The 17780-nt window shown below is 50.6% G+C and overlaps 1 protein-coding gene across 4 annotated transcripts in view; it reads left to right on the top strand.

Annotated features, from left to right (window-relative positions):
- EPHB2 (EPH receptor B2) overlaps positions 1-17780 on the top strand; it is a 98084-nt gene that overhangs the window by 57950 nt on the left and 22354 nt on the right. For all 4 annotated transcript variants that reach the window (XM_015296838.4, XM_015296837.4, NM_206951.4 and 1 more), the window contains exons 4-5: positions 6707-6862; positions 7783-8118. In XM_015296838.4, the coding sequence (XP_015152324.1) occupies positions 6707-6862; positions 7783-8118 (492 nt within the window). The remainder of the gene's footprint in view (positions 1-6706; positions 6863-7782; positions 8119-17780) is intronic.

The raw sequence follows: 17780 nt of genomic DNA, 5'->3' as shown, positions 1-17780 counted from the left end.
AGGTGAGCCCTGTGACACGCTGCAGTGTAGTGAGTCGTTGCCAGATGCACCTCCCTCAGCTCAGGTCACTGGGGAAGCCTTGAAGGCATTCAGGGGCCAAAAATGTGCCTGTTTGGGTATGTGTGAATCAGAGGTGGCAGGGACAGCTGGACATTGCAAGGGAGCTGGGGTTCTGTGGTCTGTGAGGTGACAGCTCCTGGGGACTCTGCTTTGGAGAAGGGCACTGCCGTTTGAGTTAGCGGTCTGTCGCTTTAAGAAAAGTGAAGACCAAAGTTCGCTCCCTGAGTTGTGCCTACAAATGACTGTTTGACCTCTGTGCTCTTGTTAGAAGTGGCTCTTTTTGCCTTCGGGCCAGTAGCGTGTCTGCGTAATCCCATTTGCTGTGCATGCATCCCTGCAGCCAGGAAGTGGTGGTCCATTGAGCAGGGGGCCGGAGGAGCATTCAGGGGCTTGGAATAGGAAAGTGTGGGTGGCAGTGGGGTGCTGCATTGACAGGAGAGCATGTCAGCTCCTGGGGAGAAGCACAGTGCTCCAGGTGGATCTCAGAGTGTCAGTGTGCCGCATCATTCCGGCTCAGGCTGACAGTGCGCCCACACTGCAGGTTTGGTGCTTCATAAATACATAAGCAGCATACAAAGTGTTTTGGAAAGCAGAGGTGGATGCTGTGCTGCTGCCCTGGGCGCTGTGACCTCCCTTCCCTGCTTGCTGCGGGCTGGAAAGTTAACTGTGGACCTACACCCTCAGTGATTTCAACCACCATAACCAACCCTTGTTAATCAGCCCTTATGCTAGTTCCACTCAGCACCGACTGCTGACAAAGAACAACGTTGTCATCTGGAAAGCGGTGCTGGCGCTTAACCAGCTGGCTGGGCTGGAAGCTTGTCTGAACTGGGTGCTAAGCTGCGTTAAAATGGAACGATGAAACGTGCCCGCTCCGAGCTTTCCTGGCCATTTCCACCTGGAAAAGCCTCTTGTGTCCCTCTGGGCTCTGCAGGGTGGGAGGGCGCTGCCGTTGTCCAGGCAGAGCAGTGAGGAAGTGGTGCCATCAGAACTCCTGTAGGGTTTTGAATGGGGGAGGGGATACCGCTCAGAGCCCCTGGTTTGGGGACTCCTGGCCCTAAAGCTGCTGCTCTTGGCTCAGCCCTCCATGGGCTCACCGCTGAAGGGCACAGTGAGTGGAAGGTCCACTTGAAGGGCTCTTGTCCAGGAAAAGCTCCCTTTTTACTTTTCATGTTCCCTTTAGGATTAAAGCCATTCTCCTTGGGCTCTAAACATGGAATGTTTGTCAAGTTTACGAGCGCTTTTAGAGAGGCTTTTAGAGAGTGCATCCTCTACCTTCTTTTATAGGGCTGAGATAAGATTATCTTTGTTTTAACACCAATTAAAGCAGGAAGGGTTTATGGGATTAGGTGTTTTCCATCAGTGCAACTTTGATGTCACCACTTGCTTGCTCAGTTTGCTTCTGCCTTGTGTTAAAAGGCTGGGAGCCGTGCCCGTAATGGTTAACATACCACCCTCCGGAGGCAGAGCTCTCCTAAGCAGAGGCTTTGGGGAACATTTAAACAAGGCCAAACAAAGCAGCAGAATGTGAAAGTCCTAAATTCTTCTGGAGACCACTTGGAGGAAACGGGCTGACTGCTTGAACAACCGGTCTTTCAGTGCATAGCACGGCAGTGTTTACAGCTCGTGAGATAGGACATGCTTTCTGCTTTCTGGAAAGCATATTTTTCAATGCTGAGATAAAATAAATGGCTGTAATATAAGGAGCCTAAAGCAGAAGCTAAACAACCCTGCAGTTTTGCAGGCAGTGGCTGGAGCGTGTATCGGTCCGTAGTCTGCACTATGAGCAAACACGAGGATGAATAAGGAGAACATGACATTTGGTACATCTGCTAGCACGTAACTGCTCAGAAACAACGCTGTGGTTTGGCACCTTGTCTGGCTTTGGCTGGCGTCACTCCATACAGATCACCCCGTGACTCCCAGGGCAGTGCTGTTTCCCAGCACCTCGAGCTCTGGGTTCTTAGATGCATGACAAGCTGCTGAGATAAGGTTTGGGGGTTAAAACTGCTTACTTGTGGGCAGCATGCTAAATTACCCACTGTGCTGGGGCTGGGAGCAATCCTAGACCAGCAGTGTCCAACCTGTCCGATCCTGTCCTGGTGGACTCTCAAGAGACATTTGGATATGAATCATAGAATGGTTTGAGTTGGAAGGGACCCTTAAAGGCCATCTGGCCCAACTCTCCTGCAGTGGACAGGGATGCCCACAACTTCATCAGTGCTCAGAGCAAGAATATGCTTGAACTTTTGGTTAGCCCTGAAGCGGTCAGGCAGTTGGATTTGATATCTTTGTAGGTCCCTTCCACCTGAACTGTTCTAAGTACGTCGCCGGAGTACCATTCAGGAGAGCACTGCTGACTGCTGACCTCAGTCGTACAAATATGTCCTTGAATGCTTTTCAGGCATCTGCAGGAGTAAGGAGATCCAAAGCGCTTCTGACCTGTGAACTCTCAGCTTAATGTCAGCTTCGTGCAGGAAAGCTTGCCTCTGGAAGTGCACTGTGAATGTCTTTGGGACTGGCAGCTGCCCTTGGTGAACATACAGCTCCTGAAAGGTTTGGGGTTCATGCTTGCCCCTTGGATAGAATCACAGAATGACTTAGCTTGGAGGAGACCTTGAAGAGCATCCAGTTCCAACTCCTGCTGTGGGTTGGTGCCCCCCACCAGCTCAGGCTGCTTAGAGCCCTATCCGTGGCCTTTGGCACCTCCAGGGATGGGGCACCCACAGCTCAGGGCAGCAGAGTCAGGGCCTCACTGCCCTTTGAGTAGAGAAGACTCTTCTTGGATATCTGCTTTAGCAGTCTGTGGTCCTTGCCATCCATAATCTGAAGCTACTGGGAATACCCCATTCCCCTGTGCTCAGGCAGGGATGGAGAGCTTTCCATTTCTCTTTAAGAGCCCCCCTGACAGGTCAGGGATGCTGAACCATGAGCAGCAGGTAAGAAATTCCAAGCATTTCTCACTGACAGCTAAATTCCCATCACAACTGATGGATGTGCCTCCCAGAGCAGGGGGGCTTGCAGGTGTGCGTGCCCACAGGTGTGGTGGTCTAGCCAGATGCTTGAACTCCTCACAGTGCTTGCAGGGAGATGACCTTGTGAACTCTGCAGCAGGGATTTACTGGCAAGCTCCTGGCATGAAGGCTGTGCGATGCAAAGGTTTGGCACTGGAACAGAGCTGCAGGGGTTTGGATGAGGGTTCTCCCTCCCTGAGGTTATCCTGGGGAGCATGCTGGTGCTCTTGTAGGAGAGCAGGGGGATGTAAGTGCCCAGGCTCTGCAGGATGACCAGCAACAGAGGTGTCCAAAAGACTGAATTCCTTGGCCATCCAATTCTCTTGCTCTTTGGAGCCTGTTTTAGGTTATCCTGGCTAAAAGACTGGGGGCTTTTTTTCCCTTGCAGGTCCTTCCAGTGATGCTTCCCAAACAGGGCATCACTCTACCCTGCCTGGGCCTCTCCATACCTCCGTGACACCCCAGCCATAAGGTCCCATTGCACTCCCATGCTGACTTAGTGGTGCCTCTGCACCCACCCGCAGAGCTGGTGCATCCCACTTGCAGGCTGTGCACGCTCAGTACCATCCCAGTGCATCTCATGTGGCCCCAGGGCTGTCGTGGAGTGGCTGCAAAGAGGGCTTAGAAAATAGAGGTGTTGGGTTGACCATGTTTCTCTTAAACCAAGCACCCAGCGGTGAGCTGCAAGCATGCAGGGTGCAATGGGGAAGTCCTTGCTGAAGGAGATGCTTCTAAGGGAGTTGTGTCTGAAGGTGTCCTGGGCTGGGACAAGGACAAGGTGGTTTGGGGGGTGATGCTGGGGAGCAGTATGTAAGTTTCAGAGCCTTGGCACCTTCTCCGGGGAGGCAGGAGCAGCAGTGCTGTGTGCTGGAGAGATGATGTGGTCCATTCCGATCCCTTTCTAAAAGCTATTAGCAATGGGAAGATGCTTTTCCAGGCCTGTTCTGTCAGCTTCTCTTCCTGTCTTATGGAAAATGAATGGGTTTTTCAGGAACATTTTGCATTGTGCATTCTTACCTTATTGACAACTCTTTAATTCACATCACAGAGGTCGGCTGAGCTCTGCGTTCCTCTTCAGTTAATCTCATTTAACCCCGTTTTCCCTCCTGCATTTCTATTCTCTGCTCTCCAAACGCTGTCACTGTCGTTGGCAGTGACAGCACCTGGCAATGGGATTAATTGCTTATCTCAAGTATGAGGTAACAGTGTGGGCTGCTAATTACATTTATCAGGAGGGAAATTGGAGGAATTGCCCAGGGGAAGGCTGTCCCACGAAGGATGAGCGTTGAGAGCTGGTCCTGCAGGTCCAAGATCCTGTCTTTTTCAGAGCTAGCAGCCAACTCTACTGCCAAGTGCAGGAGTTATTTTTGTCTGTTCTGAAAGAAAAAGGCACAGTTCATGAAAGGAATAAGGGGTAAAATTCCAAAATGGTTGCACAAAAGATTGTTCCTTACAGGACAAAATCATAAATACCCCACAACCACTGCGAGCCACAGACACTTGGAAGTGCTGGTGGAGGGGACTCCCCTTTCATGCCCTGTCCTTTAGGGCTGACTTTCCTGTTTTTCCCTCGCATTGGTTGACCCAAAAGCAACGTGCAGGAGCAAGGAGATGGCAGAGACCCCACAGCTTGGGCTTATGGAGTCATCCTGGCCTCCACCCCACAGGTTGGGTCTAGAGACTCATGCTGTCCTCCATCCCATAGCTTGGGCCTACAAGAGTCATCCTGGCCTCCACCCCACTGGTTGGGCCTACAGAGCTGGCCTGGCCTCCACCCCACAACAAGATGGGAGGCAGCTGGAAGATAAGGCTGGGGATGTAAGACTTGGAGCCTTGCTCAAGTGGGAGAGGGCTGCCAGGAGATAAAGATGGGCAAAGAGAGCTGAGGAAGTGTTCCTCAGAACCAGTAGCATGGGTTTAAAGTGCTGTACTGCCATTTGGTCATATACTGTCTCTCGGCGTGATTTCGGAGTGCTGCAGAGGAGTCACACAAAATGTTCTCATTTTTTATTTGTTATTTGTTGCCTTATCTGTTTGGGGATGAAGAAAGTTGCCAAAAGTGCTGGCCGTGCTTTAAGGGCATATGAAAAGAGTTCTAGCAGCCCAGCTTGGTCAGACTGGAGTAATTATGTATGTTGCTTTTATTGCACGTCAAATATTGGTATTAGAACAGCATTAGTACACTGTTACCATTTTGGGTGCAAAACCACCTTCACCTCTCTGTAACAGAGATACTCACAGCACCTTTTCCAGCAGTGTAACACCCTCTGAGATGGGTTAATACTGAGAGACACACTGGGAACAGGATCAGAAAAGGAGTCAAAAGCCTCAGAGGATGGGGGACCATGGGGATGAAAAGATCCAGAAACATGAGACAGGGGAGAAGCCAGCTTTCCAGCAGTTTTCCAGCAGATCCTTTGACTTCAGGAGTCCGAAGGGACGTTGCATGCAGGGTAGGGTGTTTTTGTGTTTTCTCGTTGGAAACCCACGATAATATTGAAGGTAAGGGTTGAAAACAGAGAAAATTCTTACTTGTGTGTTTGTTCTCAAATTAAAAATAGGCATTTCTAATAGCTCTTGCTTACAGCAATCCTGGGATCCTGGGCGACCTATCTAGTGGTTGGCAACCTCTCCCATGGCAAGGGGTTGGAACTGGATCATCTTTAAGGTCCTTTCCAACCTAAGCCATTCTGTGATTCTGTAATACAATTCAATCCTGACCGTATGTTTTTGCTGGGTTGTTTTTCTGCTCTGCCTCACTCCTGAAAGCCTTGGCGGTGAACTGAAGTAGAAGTTTGTTGAACTCATCTCAGTGCAGAAACCACCTGCCACCCCCCGGGCTCTTCATGCTGCACAAGAAATTAACAGCAGCGGAAAGTCACAACGAAGTGCAGTCACCGAGAGCCATGCTGATAAATGGTTGTATCCAAGCTTTTGCATTGGCACTGGTGACCCACTGTGTTGGAAAGGGCCTTCTAGTTCTGTAGGCTTTGCAACAATATTTTTATCCATATGCGCCATATCTGTTAATATTGTATTTCAAATTGTGGTCCAGCCTTCACCACCCATCTGCTGCAAGGCAGCACGTGAGCCACCCTGGCACCCACCATGCCTGGCTGCACATGCATTTTTTGAGTGGCTATTGCTAATGATGTGACTTCATTGGTGAATGGCTAGACCCCAGCATACTGCTGCTTGCGTGTGATGGCATGATTAACAATGGCATAAACAAGAGGAAACTAATGGAGACTCTTACATGAATGTGAAATTCTTAGGAAGAGTCAGCATTGCTTTGTGCAGATCAGTTCCACCTCCAGCGTGGAAGAACTTCTTCCGTGGTAGCAATAAAAATCCCCTTTGCAGTCCTAAGACTTGGTGAGTGGACCCTGTTTTTGCATTTGTGGTTGGGAAGGCAACAGGGGAGACCTACACAGGGACCCCATCTCAGCCTGCCTTTTCAGGGCCTTCAGACCAGCTGCTCTTTCTCCACTTTGTTTATTTCAAGTTGTCAGGTTTTGGCTTTGGATGCTGCAACGCCCCAAAGAGCGTTTTTCAGCAGCACTGCCAAGCTCTGGGCATCCTCGCCAGCCTTCCTTCCTCACAACTCACCACTGCTCTTGGTTCTTTTCCAGGCTGCCCATCAGGGACCTTCAAGGCCAGCCAAGGAGATGAAGGATGTGTCCATTGTCCAATTAACAGCCGGACGACTTCGGAAGGGGCCACGAACTGCGTGTGCCGAAACGGATATTACCGGGCAGATGCTGACCCTGTCGACATGCCATGCACCAGTATGTGGGCTCCAGGCAACTGGGGAGGGGTGACACAGAGCTGGGGAAGGAGGCATGCATCAGCCAAAGCACTTAGGGTGACTCAGTGGAGGCCTCTGCTGCTCTAGGTTGTGGGATGACTTCACTCTGGGGCTGCTCCTGAATGCTAAGTCCTGGGTGTAGGCGCTCAGGAGTTTAGGGCAAGGGGCAGGAATAAGAAAAATTACCAAAAATGTCAGGTGAATTTTGTCGTGGGTACTGTGTGGTCAAATCAGCAGGGACAGGCCTGAGTTAAGAACGTAGGTTTGGTTCCCACTCCTGCCTTTGGCTGTTCAGTTTCCTGCACACATCCCTGTGACACCAAGAGAGTCGTAGAATCATGGAATGGCTTGGGTTGGACGGGACCATAAAGCCATCTAGTTCCCTTGCCAAGGGCTGGTTGCCCCCCACCACATGGGGCTGCCCAGGGCCCCATCCAACCTGGCCTTGGGCACCTCCAGGGATTGGGCATCCATAGCTCCTTGGGCAGTCTGGACTCCATGATTAGCAACCTGTTCTTCCTAATACCTAATCTAAATCTCCCCTCATTTAGTTTAAAACCACTCCCCCATGACCTGTCTCTATCAGACCACATAAAAAGATTGTCTCCCTCCTGTTAATAAGCCCCTTTAAGGAATAGAATGGCACAGTGGAGTGTCCCTGGAGTCTTCTTTTCTCCAGCCTAAACAAGCCAAGCTCCCGTAACCCTTCTTCGTAGGAGAGGTGTGGCAACCCTCTGAGCATCTTTGTTGTTGAACCCCACTCCTATCACATAGAACCACTTCTCAAGCTTGTCAAGGTCCAGCAAGAGAAGCAGCTGGGCGAGTCCTTGCTGGGGATGGGTTCCCATAGCTCAGAGCAGAGCCCTTGTTCTTACACCTTTCTCTCTATTCCCTTCATAGCCATCCCATCTGCCCCCCAGGCCGTGATCTCCAGCGTGAATGAAACCTCCCTGATGCTGGAGTGGACCCCACCACGAGACTCAGGGGGCCGGGAGGATCTGGTGTACAACATCATCTGCAAGAGCTGTGGGTCGGGCCGTGGGGCGTGCACGCGCTGTGGGGACAACGTGCAGTTTGCCCCACGCCAGCTGGGCCTGACGGAGCCTCGCATCTACATCAGCGACCTGCTGGCCCACACGCAGTACACCTTTGAGATCCAGGCTGTGAATGGGGTCACGGACCAGAGCCCCTTCTCCCCACAGTTTGCATCAGTGAATATCACCACCAACCAGGCTGGTAAGAGACCCTGTCTCCCATCAGACCCCTGCGGGAAGGGGACGTGGGGGCTTAGGGACTGAACCCGTGTGCTGGATGGAGCTCTGTGGTATGAGCAGGGCCAGAATTGGGGGCAGAGTGGGGTGAGATGTGGTGTGGTGTCTCTTGTTCTGTCGTAAGCAGATGCAGTGGCCTGGCAATTCCTGGACAAAACGTAGAATCATACAGTGGTTGAGTTGGAAGGGAACTTAAGGGCCCCCCAGCTCCATTCATTACCATGGGCTGGTTCCACCCCTTTATCAGGCTGCCTGGCCCTGAGCACCTCCAGGGATGGGGCACCCCCAGCTGTCTGGACAGGTTCTGAGTACCAAGAATTTCCTCCTAACATCTAACCTAAATCTCCCCTCTTTTAGTTTAAAACCGTTCCCCCTTGTGCTTTCACTATCTGCCCATGTAAAAAGTCGCTTTCCCTCCTGTGTATAAGCTCAACCAGAGGGAATCCCAAGCCTCGAATATGAAAAATATCCCCTATTTCTGTGTGCCCCAAGACAGAGCTGCCATGCCAGCCACTACAGCAGTCCAGCTCGTGTCACTGTCCTCTGGTGTCTCAGCATTTCCCTCTGGCATTGGACCCATAATCATTTCTTTGGTGCCAGCAGGCACATGCACCGTAGGTGCCTTTAATCCTCATTGCTGGCAGCATTGCAGACACAGCAGCAGCTCGCACTGCTGCTGGCAGCCCCTGTTGGTGCTCCTGGTTCCCGAGGAGAGAAGGTAATATCGGCTCGAGTGTTTTGACACAAGCTGTCATCTCTGCTCCAACTGCAGAGAAAGTGTAGCCTCTGGCCCAAGCACCAGAACAGGCCGTGAAAACAGAGGAGAGCTGTAGAGATGGGAGGCTGTGAGCCAGCTGTACAGGATTGCTGCCTGGAAAACTGCTCCAGGTCCTGTGCTGCTGCAAGCCACCTGCCATGCTCATGAGCCCCTCTCTGCTGTGCTTGGTGAAGAAGACAACACAGCAAAGCTGTAATGCTTTCTCTTTGGGTTGCCAGCTTCTGTGCTGGCCCCAGAGGCTGGGGAAAGGGATGCGTTGGGGTTGCTGGCAGTGCTGTTTCCTAGGAGAGCTGCAAGTGGCAGCTGTGCTGGTGGCTGGGTGGCCTGCAGACCTGCTCTCCCTGTCCTGCCTGGAAGCCATCTGGACCTGGAGCACCTCTTGGGGCCGGGCCTGAGCTTAATCCTATTGCACGGTAGAAGCACATCAATATGGTGTGAGGAAGCAAGCAAGTGGTTGGTCTGAATGCTGCAGACTGTGTGCAAGGAGTGTGAATGTTCCCCAGGGTTCCTGGACACTACAAGAACTTCAACACTAAGTTGGATGAGTGTGGACTGTTGCATTGGCACAGAGTTGCCTGGAGGCTGTGGTTTGTGCTTGCTGCAGGGTATGGATGGTGGTGTTGGGTGTTGGTAAGGCAGTGGTGGTGCAGATGGGCATCACTTGTTTGGGCACACACAGTGCTGAGAGAGGTAAGGTGCAAAAATGTTTCAGTCACCCATGAACCGTCTTGGTGAGAAGCAGAAAGCTGAGTTGAAGGCGAATCCTCTTGCAGTCCCCTGATCATCCTCCTCCTCGTTTGATACTCCTTCATTATCAGGACTCACACTTCTCAGCCTGTGTGATGTCTCCCTTAATGTATCTATTCATTAGCACTAAACAGTAACTGTCTGCTTGCTGATTCCTGTGTAATTAGAGGTTCTGAATTCTTCAGCTTACACTGCCTGGCAGCCTTGGTGTAGATCATTAGCAGTTGGTAACAGAAGCTGCACACACAAAGGCAGAGCCAGGACAGGAAAATAGAGGGTGTTGTACTGGGAGGAGAGTGCATGGAGAGAGTGGGGCGTTGAGCCTGGGAGTTGGTGGCTGCAGCATGGAGCTGCAGCAGAGAAGGCTCAGGTGGGTGTTAGGGAAAGGCTCCTCACCAGAGGGCAGTGGGCACGGCACAGCTCCCCAGGGCAGTGGGAATGGCCCCACACTGGGAGTGCTGGGACACAGCTCTCAGCCATAGGGTTTGGGTTTGGGTGGTGCTGTGTGCAGCCAGGTGTTGGGCTTGGGGATCCGTGTGGGTCCCTTCCAACTCGGGGTGGTCTGTGATTTTATATTGAAATCCAGCAGCATCTTTCACCTTCAAATATAATAAATTCTTCAGCATCCCAAAGAAGAGATGCTACGAGAGAGTGGGATAATGATCCCTGTAGAATGGCCAGAGTGCAAATACTGAGTGTGACCAGAGGAGTGCAACTGGTGGGTGTGATGGCATGATGACAGTTGACCCTAAATACCAACTTGAGATCAAAGAAGATAATAACACATCATTCACCTTCCTGTTTTCCCAGAGAATCACAGAATCCTTGAATGCCTTATGTTGGAGGGGACTGTAAAGCCCACCCAGTTCCAACCCCTGCCATGGTCTGGGTGCCCCCACCAGCTCAGGCTGTCCAGGGCCCATCCATGGCCTTGGGCACCTCCAGGGTCGGCACATCTACAAGTTCTCTGGGCAGATTGTGCCCAAGCCTCACCACCCTCTGAAAGACAGTTAATCACTGTCACATCCCTCTCCAATGGTTAATTACTGCTATCATTTAAAATACACACCTTATTTCTGGTTTGGATTTTACTAACCTTCAGTCTGTGTCAACCAAACATATTTTGCTGTTGTCCTGTGTTAGTAGGATATTTGAACTCGTGTAGAGACACAGTGGGTAGCTTCTCTCAAAGGAAAACAAGACCAAGACGGATCATTCTTTTTTTGCTATGAGGTGGTTTTCCAGAATGTGGCTCTCCCTTTAGCTCTTTGTGGACACTTTCATATTCTTCGTTATAATTTTGTGTTAATTAGATACTGTAGTCATTAGAAGCACTACTGCAAACAATCTACTTTCCTTTCTGTACTGTTTGTTCACTGTTTGCTCTGCACATCCAAGGCCTGTGCAGCCTCACTCAGCTGTGTGAGAAGCTCTTACCTCCTTGGTGGTCTCTCTGACAATGTCTTGGTCCCTTCACATTCTGCTTCCCTGATGCAGTATGCCTCTCTGCAAGGCCTACATTTAAGTTTCCAGACCTAAGCATAACCTCGTCGTTGTATTCATGGGCTCAGCCATCAAGCTATGTTCATTGCTATGCAGAGAGGTTGCTTCTATGTCTGTGGCTTTTTCTGAGTCCTGGAAGACACCATCTCTCTGGTAACCTCTCCCAGGACTACGTCACCCTCCTGAGAAGATGCCTTTCATAACTTCTAGCCTGTATCTGTGGCTCATTCTCCTTGTCACGTCATCCATCCCTGATGAGAAGAGCTTGCTTCCACCCTTCTTTAACTGCTCTTCAAGCAGTTGTGACTAAGATTAGATTCACCCTTACCGTCTTCATTAGCAGGCTAGACCAGGACATTATAAAGGGCCGGCATCAGAACAAAAGAAATTAAGAGAGCTTGGAAGAGATCTTCCCTTTCCACCACCTCCCTGCTCCCCAGTCAACCAACTCAATGGATTTACCCATTCCAGCAAACTCCGTATGATCCCATTTCCTGTCACCTTTAAGGCCAGGCAGTATTTTCTCTTTGCTCTTCTCAGCAGACTTCTTCATGACTCCCTAAGCTGCATTTTTCCCAATGGCTCATCTCCTGCTTTCCTGCCATATGGTACTGCTCCCCTACAGCTTTGTATGGAGGCATAACCAGGACTTTCCATCCACCCGTCTTAGAAGACCTTGATGCCTAAAAGAAAACAAACGCGCCGTGCAGATATAGGGTGCCACAAAACCCCTTTTCTCAGACATTCCAGAACCAGAGATCTGTGCCAAGAGGGGTGGATGAGACGAGAGCTGAGAGGCATGCCAGCATCCCAGGAGGGAAGGAGCAGGAGGGAAGCCAGGGGTCAAGGAGCTGAGCATGGCCCAATGCTTGGGATAATGACACTTGACTAATTGAGAACCATGCCATGTGTCAACCCTCTCACTTGTGACAACACACTGCTCCTGCTTGCTAATTTGTGGCATTCTTTGGAGAGGGTTGGGGAGGGGGATAATCTTGGTGCTGGGAGGATTTTCGGTCTCTGTGCATGCTGTGGATGAGCTGAGTGCCTGGGAAACTTGGGGAAGGAAAGGGCTCCTTGGGCAGGGAAGTTTTAAATAGCAACTGGGAAGAGCAGTTCTTGGTATCAGGCTGTGGCTGCTGCTCACCAGGAAGGGAGGAGGAAGAACTGCTCTGCAGATTACACCAATTCAAGATCTCCCAGTGTCTGGGGAAACAAGAACATCCAGATTTTTGGGAACGTGTTCCTTTTGTGAGGGATTCTTGTGTCACACAGAGTCAGAAGGGAGGATTCATTCCAGTGTCAGAGGCTCTTGGCTGCAAACAGAGCCCAAATGAGCTATAAACAGACTCTGGGATAGGTAATGCAGTGTGAACACTGGCTAGTGTGTAGCATAGGAAACAGATATTCATTCCCAATAAACTGATCAGGAGAAGCATCCTCTGCAGCAGAACCAAATGGCCCATCTTTCTGTGGATTCAAATAACTTACTCTGATGATGTATGTCATGACATGAGTCCTTTGACTTGGGAGATGCACAGCTCACACCTGTGCTGTAGGTTCATGCCAGACACCATTAAGGTTTAAAATTCCCTTGCAGCCATGGTCCATGAGCTTCTGCTCCTGGCTTTGCCCTGAGCAGGCTGCAGCTTGGAAGAGATTTCCCTGTCTGTGAAACAAAAACCTGGGGAATTGTGTGCAGAAGTCACTTTTGAGATCTGGAATGAGCTTTCCGGCTCTTAAAATGAGTCTATTTCTTGTTGTCTTCCAGTGTAAACATAAAAGCCAGGAGGCTGTAGCATCCCAGCATCCTGCATCTCTCATCCAACCACCCAGCTATAGCAGGAGTACAGCCAGCAGTCAGGATAGATATCATTTTGGCTGGATAATTCTTGGTAATCACCAAGGGAGAGATCTCCCCATATCTCCAATAATCTGTCCTAGGGCTGCACATCCTCCTCGGGAGGAAGCTTTTCCTCATGTCTGACCTGAATCTCCTAAGCTATGATTTGTGGACGTTATCCTATGTTACACTGAGATTCAGATGTCCAGGCCCAGAAATGTTGTAGATTACCCTGCCTGTCTGTTAACCTCACATTGAGCCCTGTGCGTGAATGAAACATCTTTGTGAAAGGCATCCAGTCTTTACTTTAGACATCAAGATGCTGTTTTGGTGCCATTGGCACCAGATGTTGGAGACAGCTGAGCAGGACCCAAGGGCAAACCATGAAAAGGAGGCAGCTCTTCTCCATATAACACCTAATGAAAAAAGAGTCACATGCAAGACTGGACTGTATTCAGCAAGGTAGGTACACCAGCTGTACTGAAGTCTCACTACCATTTGGAAAAGCTGGGTGAAACTTGGTTGGACTGGATGACCTTAGAGGTTTTTTCCAGCCTTAAGGATTCTATGACTCATATGGTCATTGCACGTACATCTGGCTGCCCACGTTCAAGAGAGCTGAACTGTGCTGGTATTAGGTACATAGAAAGGCTGATGAGGTGAGCAGGACCCAGGAGAACCCCTGTTCCAGAGTGGAGACCAAAAAGGCACTGTGTTTAGTCTTGGTGAGGGGGATGTAATTGCTGTCTGTATGTGTGTAGTAGGATGGAGGGACACCAAAAAGAGAAAAGTGTTATTAAAGCAAGATGAGAACAGATGGTACAGGATGGTTAGTGATGGGCTTTGGATGGAGACGCTAGAGCAGAAGCCTGTATGCCTTTGTGATAGCAGGGATGTATCTGCTGAGCTAAAAAAGGGTTTACTTCTAAGGTCCTCCTCTTTGGAAGACTTGATGTCCCAGCCTATTGCCTTGGGCTGGCTGAGGGCATGGCAGCAGCTGGCCATGAGCACCTGGGAGAGCCCCGGCCATGCCCAAATCCCCTTTGCTCTGCCCATTGGAGACTGCCTGGAGCCAGGGCTCCCAGATGGCAGGAGGTTTGCCAGCTGCTGGCTCTTCAGGACTCCTCTTTCTGCTTCTGTGGTGGGCAGTTGGGGGGATGCTGGCAAGGCAAGGTATAATCTGCATGGCTCAAGCTTTCCTAGCAGATGCTCTTCTCCCACCACCAGCTCTGTGGGCTCCTCCACCTGCTGACTTCCAGATTTCCCTGTTGCATAAATTACTTTGTGAATTTGAGGATCGTTTTTCCCACACCTGCCCGGGGCTTCAGAAACCTGTTCCAGAGCATCTGGAGCTGACTCTGTGTGGAAGACAAAAAAACCACCCATGATGGATGCGGGTGGAAAGTCCCCTTTGGTGAATCAACTCCTCCCTCCCTCCCTGCAATGCGCTGCCATCCCTGCTGCGTGCGAGCCAACAGAGTGGCTCAGGTGCTCACCTTTTGCTTATGTGTTCAGGAGGGGTGATTTATCTTTACTGCTGCACTTGGCAAGCGATCTGCAGTGCTAATCGCCTTGCTTGCGCACGAGGCACCGAGTGCCAGCATTTGGGCAGGTGGAGCTGCCAGAAGCAGGTACGTGGAGCCACAGAGACACGGGAGAGACCCAGGGAGAGGTGCTATGAACAAAAATTTCAGGGTCACAGTGTTGGAACAGCGATAAAATAATCCTGATAGCTGCAGAATTTCCCAGCGCACAGCGGAAGGCAGCCTGGCAGAGCCTCAAATTAGCCAGACCCAGTGGGTGGGAGGGGATGCACTGCAGCAGGCATCCTTCTTCCAAGCTTTTACCAGGAAAGATTTATCTGGTCCATTTTTCATGTTCGCAGTTTCGAAAACGGGGATGTTTCTAAGAACATTTTAGGTTGCAATTAGGCACTTTCTAAGGAAATGCCGTGTCATTGAAAGTCTGGGGAACAAGTTGGAGAGATGGCTTCTGCCAGCTTGGTTGCTTCTTGCCAGCCCTGTGCTGATGCTGCTGCCTTGATCTGGAGCAGATGAGATTTCCATGTGGAGGTGGGGATGGACCTGGCGCTGAGTGACCCCAAGCCTGCTCCCATGTCTGTGTCTGGATGCTGAGGTTCTCCAGAGTGCCAGTGGAGCATCTCCTCACTGTGCTGAGAACAAAGTCCAGCCCTTCTCCATGGGCAGGCTGGCAGTGTGCAAAATGAAGGCTGCAAACTCAGTTAAACAAAGAGCATAAAGACAGCCAAAAGCCTTCTTCTGCCTGAGCCAAGTGACTGGGCTTGTGACATTGGGAGCTGCTTTAAAGGCTGTAATCTACACCAAACCTTTGTTGATTTAGATGAGGCCTGAGCCAGGAGCCAGCTTTGGATTGACTGTATTTTTAAGATTTTCCAGCGTGTGGAGTTACAGACTTGAGAGGCTGGAGATGAGGCTTGCTGGGAAATTTTCCAGGCACTCCACACAAAAACGTGGGTATCAGCCTGGTGGGGATACCTAGAATCACAGAATCACAGAATCCTTAAGGTTGGAAAGACCACTAAGATTGTCAGGTCTGACCATCAACCCATGGCCACCATGCCCACTCAGCCACATCGCTTGCCAGCTGAACCACATCCCTTCTCTTGAGCTAACTGGATACCATCTTTCTTCATGTTGGTCTTCTCAGGTGCTTGAATTTCTTCATAGAAAAATGAAAGAAAGTCCGTTTTTAGTTAGATACCCAGATCCACTTGGACTCTGGAGATCAGTAGGAGCATGGAGAATGGAACTCTGGTGTCAGTGGCAGGAACTGCACTGAGGGTAGCTGGTCCATTACTCAGGGGTGGTAAGAAGGCAATCACTGCTGTGGGTCTGGGACATCTCAGGGCATTTTACTGCACTCTCAAGAGGGATCGTCCTTCAGACGTCATCTCTGCCCACAGGGAGGCAGGCACGTGTCTGAGCTGCCCATAGCCCTGCATGGAGGCACTGTGCCTTTCTGTCATTTCCCACTTTTCTTTCATGCACTGTGGAGCCTGGATCCCAGCCTAGATGTCACCAGGCCCTGCGACTTCAGGCTCAGGGAAGCCGGTGCTCCATGACTGATCACAGCACGTCCTCCTCGCTGCACAGCATCACCCTTTGGTCTCACCAGAGAGAGCAGCTTTCTCCCCGTCTCCCCATTTTCTGCCCTGTCCCTTGGCCTCCGGACTAGCTGGTGCCTTGCAGCATCATGCTGCATTTCCCTACCACTCCGTCTTCAGCTGGAGGTCACGCAGTTAATCCTGACCCCGGATCACAGCCGCTCCTGCGAGCGGGTAATTGAAAATGCCAGAATTCCCTACTGACCCTCTTATAATAAAAGCAGTTCCCCGTCCAGTAACCTGACACTTCAGGGACTGAGATCTGTCAGAAGGGCTCCAAGGAGATGCTGGAAAACTCCCAGCTGTTCACCTCTTTTTTCCCCAGGGTAATTTCAAAGTGTTGCTGGGGAGAGGCTGTGGGTCGGGTTGGCTTTGCTCTCTTTCTGTCGTGTTTTCCAGAGCAAATGTTGACTCTGTCTGACATGACATGGGTTAGTGGTATTAAAGTGATCAGAGATAGTGGTTTTGCTGCCTGTAACCTGACTCTTCCAGCTAATCCAGAGGAGGAATGGAGGCCCTTTGATTATAGGGATCTCAATAGCCCTGACCCATGGACAGGCAAGGAGTGAAAGGCTGAGCTTGCAGTGCTGGCAGGTGAAGGAGACAAGGGGCTAGGTGTGAAATGGGGGGCAGATTGCAATTGGCAGCATTTCAAATGGATAGACAGATCATGAACAAGAGGCTGTGCAAAGAGCCTGATGTCTCCCAGCATTCCGAAGCCTGGAGCTGCATGGTCCTACCCAGCTCCCCATCAGACAGCCAGAGAGCGCTGCAGGAGGTGCTGCCTGGGGCATCCAAGGCTTTGGTTCCCTGTTTGTCACTGATGTAGTGTCTAGCCCAGTTTTATTCCCTTTACAGCAGCAAACTCTCAGTCTGCACAGTATGACTTTCTGTGGCTGTTGGGAAGACCCAGGTCAGGACCTGATGTAGAAATTGGGCCTCTGTAATCAAAGAGTGTAAGAACAGGATGCTTGTAGCCGTGGTGAGTCCCTAAAGGTAGGATGGACTGGCACTTTTGAGGCTTGTGCTTACTAGCTTGTGCTACTCGATGCCTGCAAGGAAGATGCTTGGCTGTTCTCCTGTAGTGAGACCTGATGCACTCTCCTGTCTTTATTCTTGCTCTCCCTGTGATGTGAAGGTAGAGGTGGGGTAGAGAAGGAGTTCACATTTGGGTATTTAAAAAGCAGGAGTGGGAGAGTCTGGGAGAAAGATAACTTCAATTCAGCTCTGGCTGAATAGGAGGAGCAAGGTACCCAGCAGCTGTGCTTGGGACTCCTAACCAGACTGACAAAACTTAGTGCTGTGGAGATAGGTGTGTGGGGAAGCATACGAGCTTCCTAAGAATGCCTGTGAGCTGCATCTCACAGGCATAAAACCAAGGAGGAAAACAGGCCTATTTATTTCTCATTCGCCCAATACAATTCTTCACTGTGTGACGCCCTCCTGCTGCTTTTTGTCAGTTTTATCATAATGAATTGCCCTAAGGTTGACACAGCAGTTTCAGCAATTACACTAATTTTGATGCATCTGGGGTCTCTCACCCTGCTCCCAGCAGGACAGAAGGGTTTGTAGGGAATGCCAAGACAGACCGAGTCCTGAGGTGCTTGGTTT

This window comes from Gallus gallus, chromosome 21, assembly GCF_016699485.2.
Source record: "Gallus gallus isolate bGalGal1 chromosome 21, bGalGal1.mat.broiler.GRCg7b, whole genome shotgun sequence".
Lineage (NCBI taxonomy): Eukaryota > Metazoa > Chordata > Aves > Galliformes > Phasianidae > Gallus > Gallus gallus.
The sequence above is the reverse complement of the archived record's forward strand: the minus strand, read 5'-3'. Positions and strand labels throughout refer to the sequence as shown.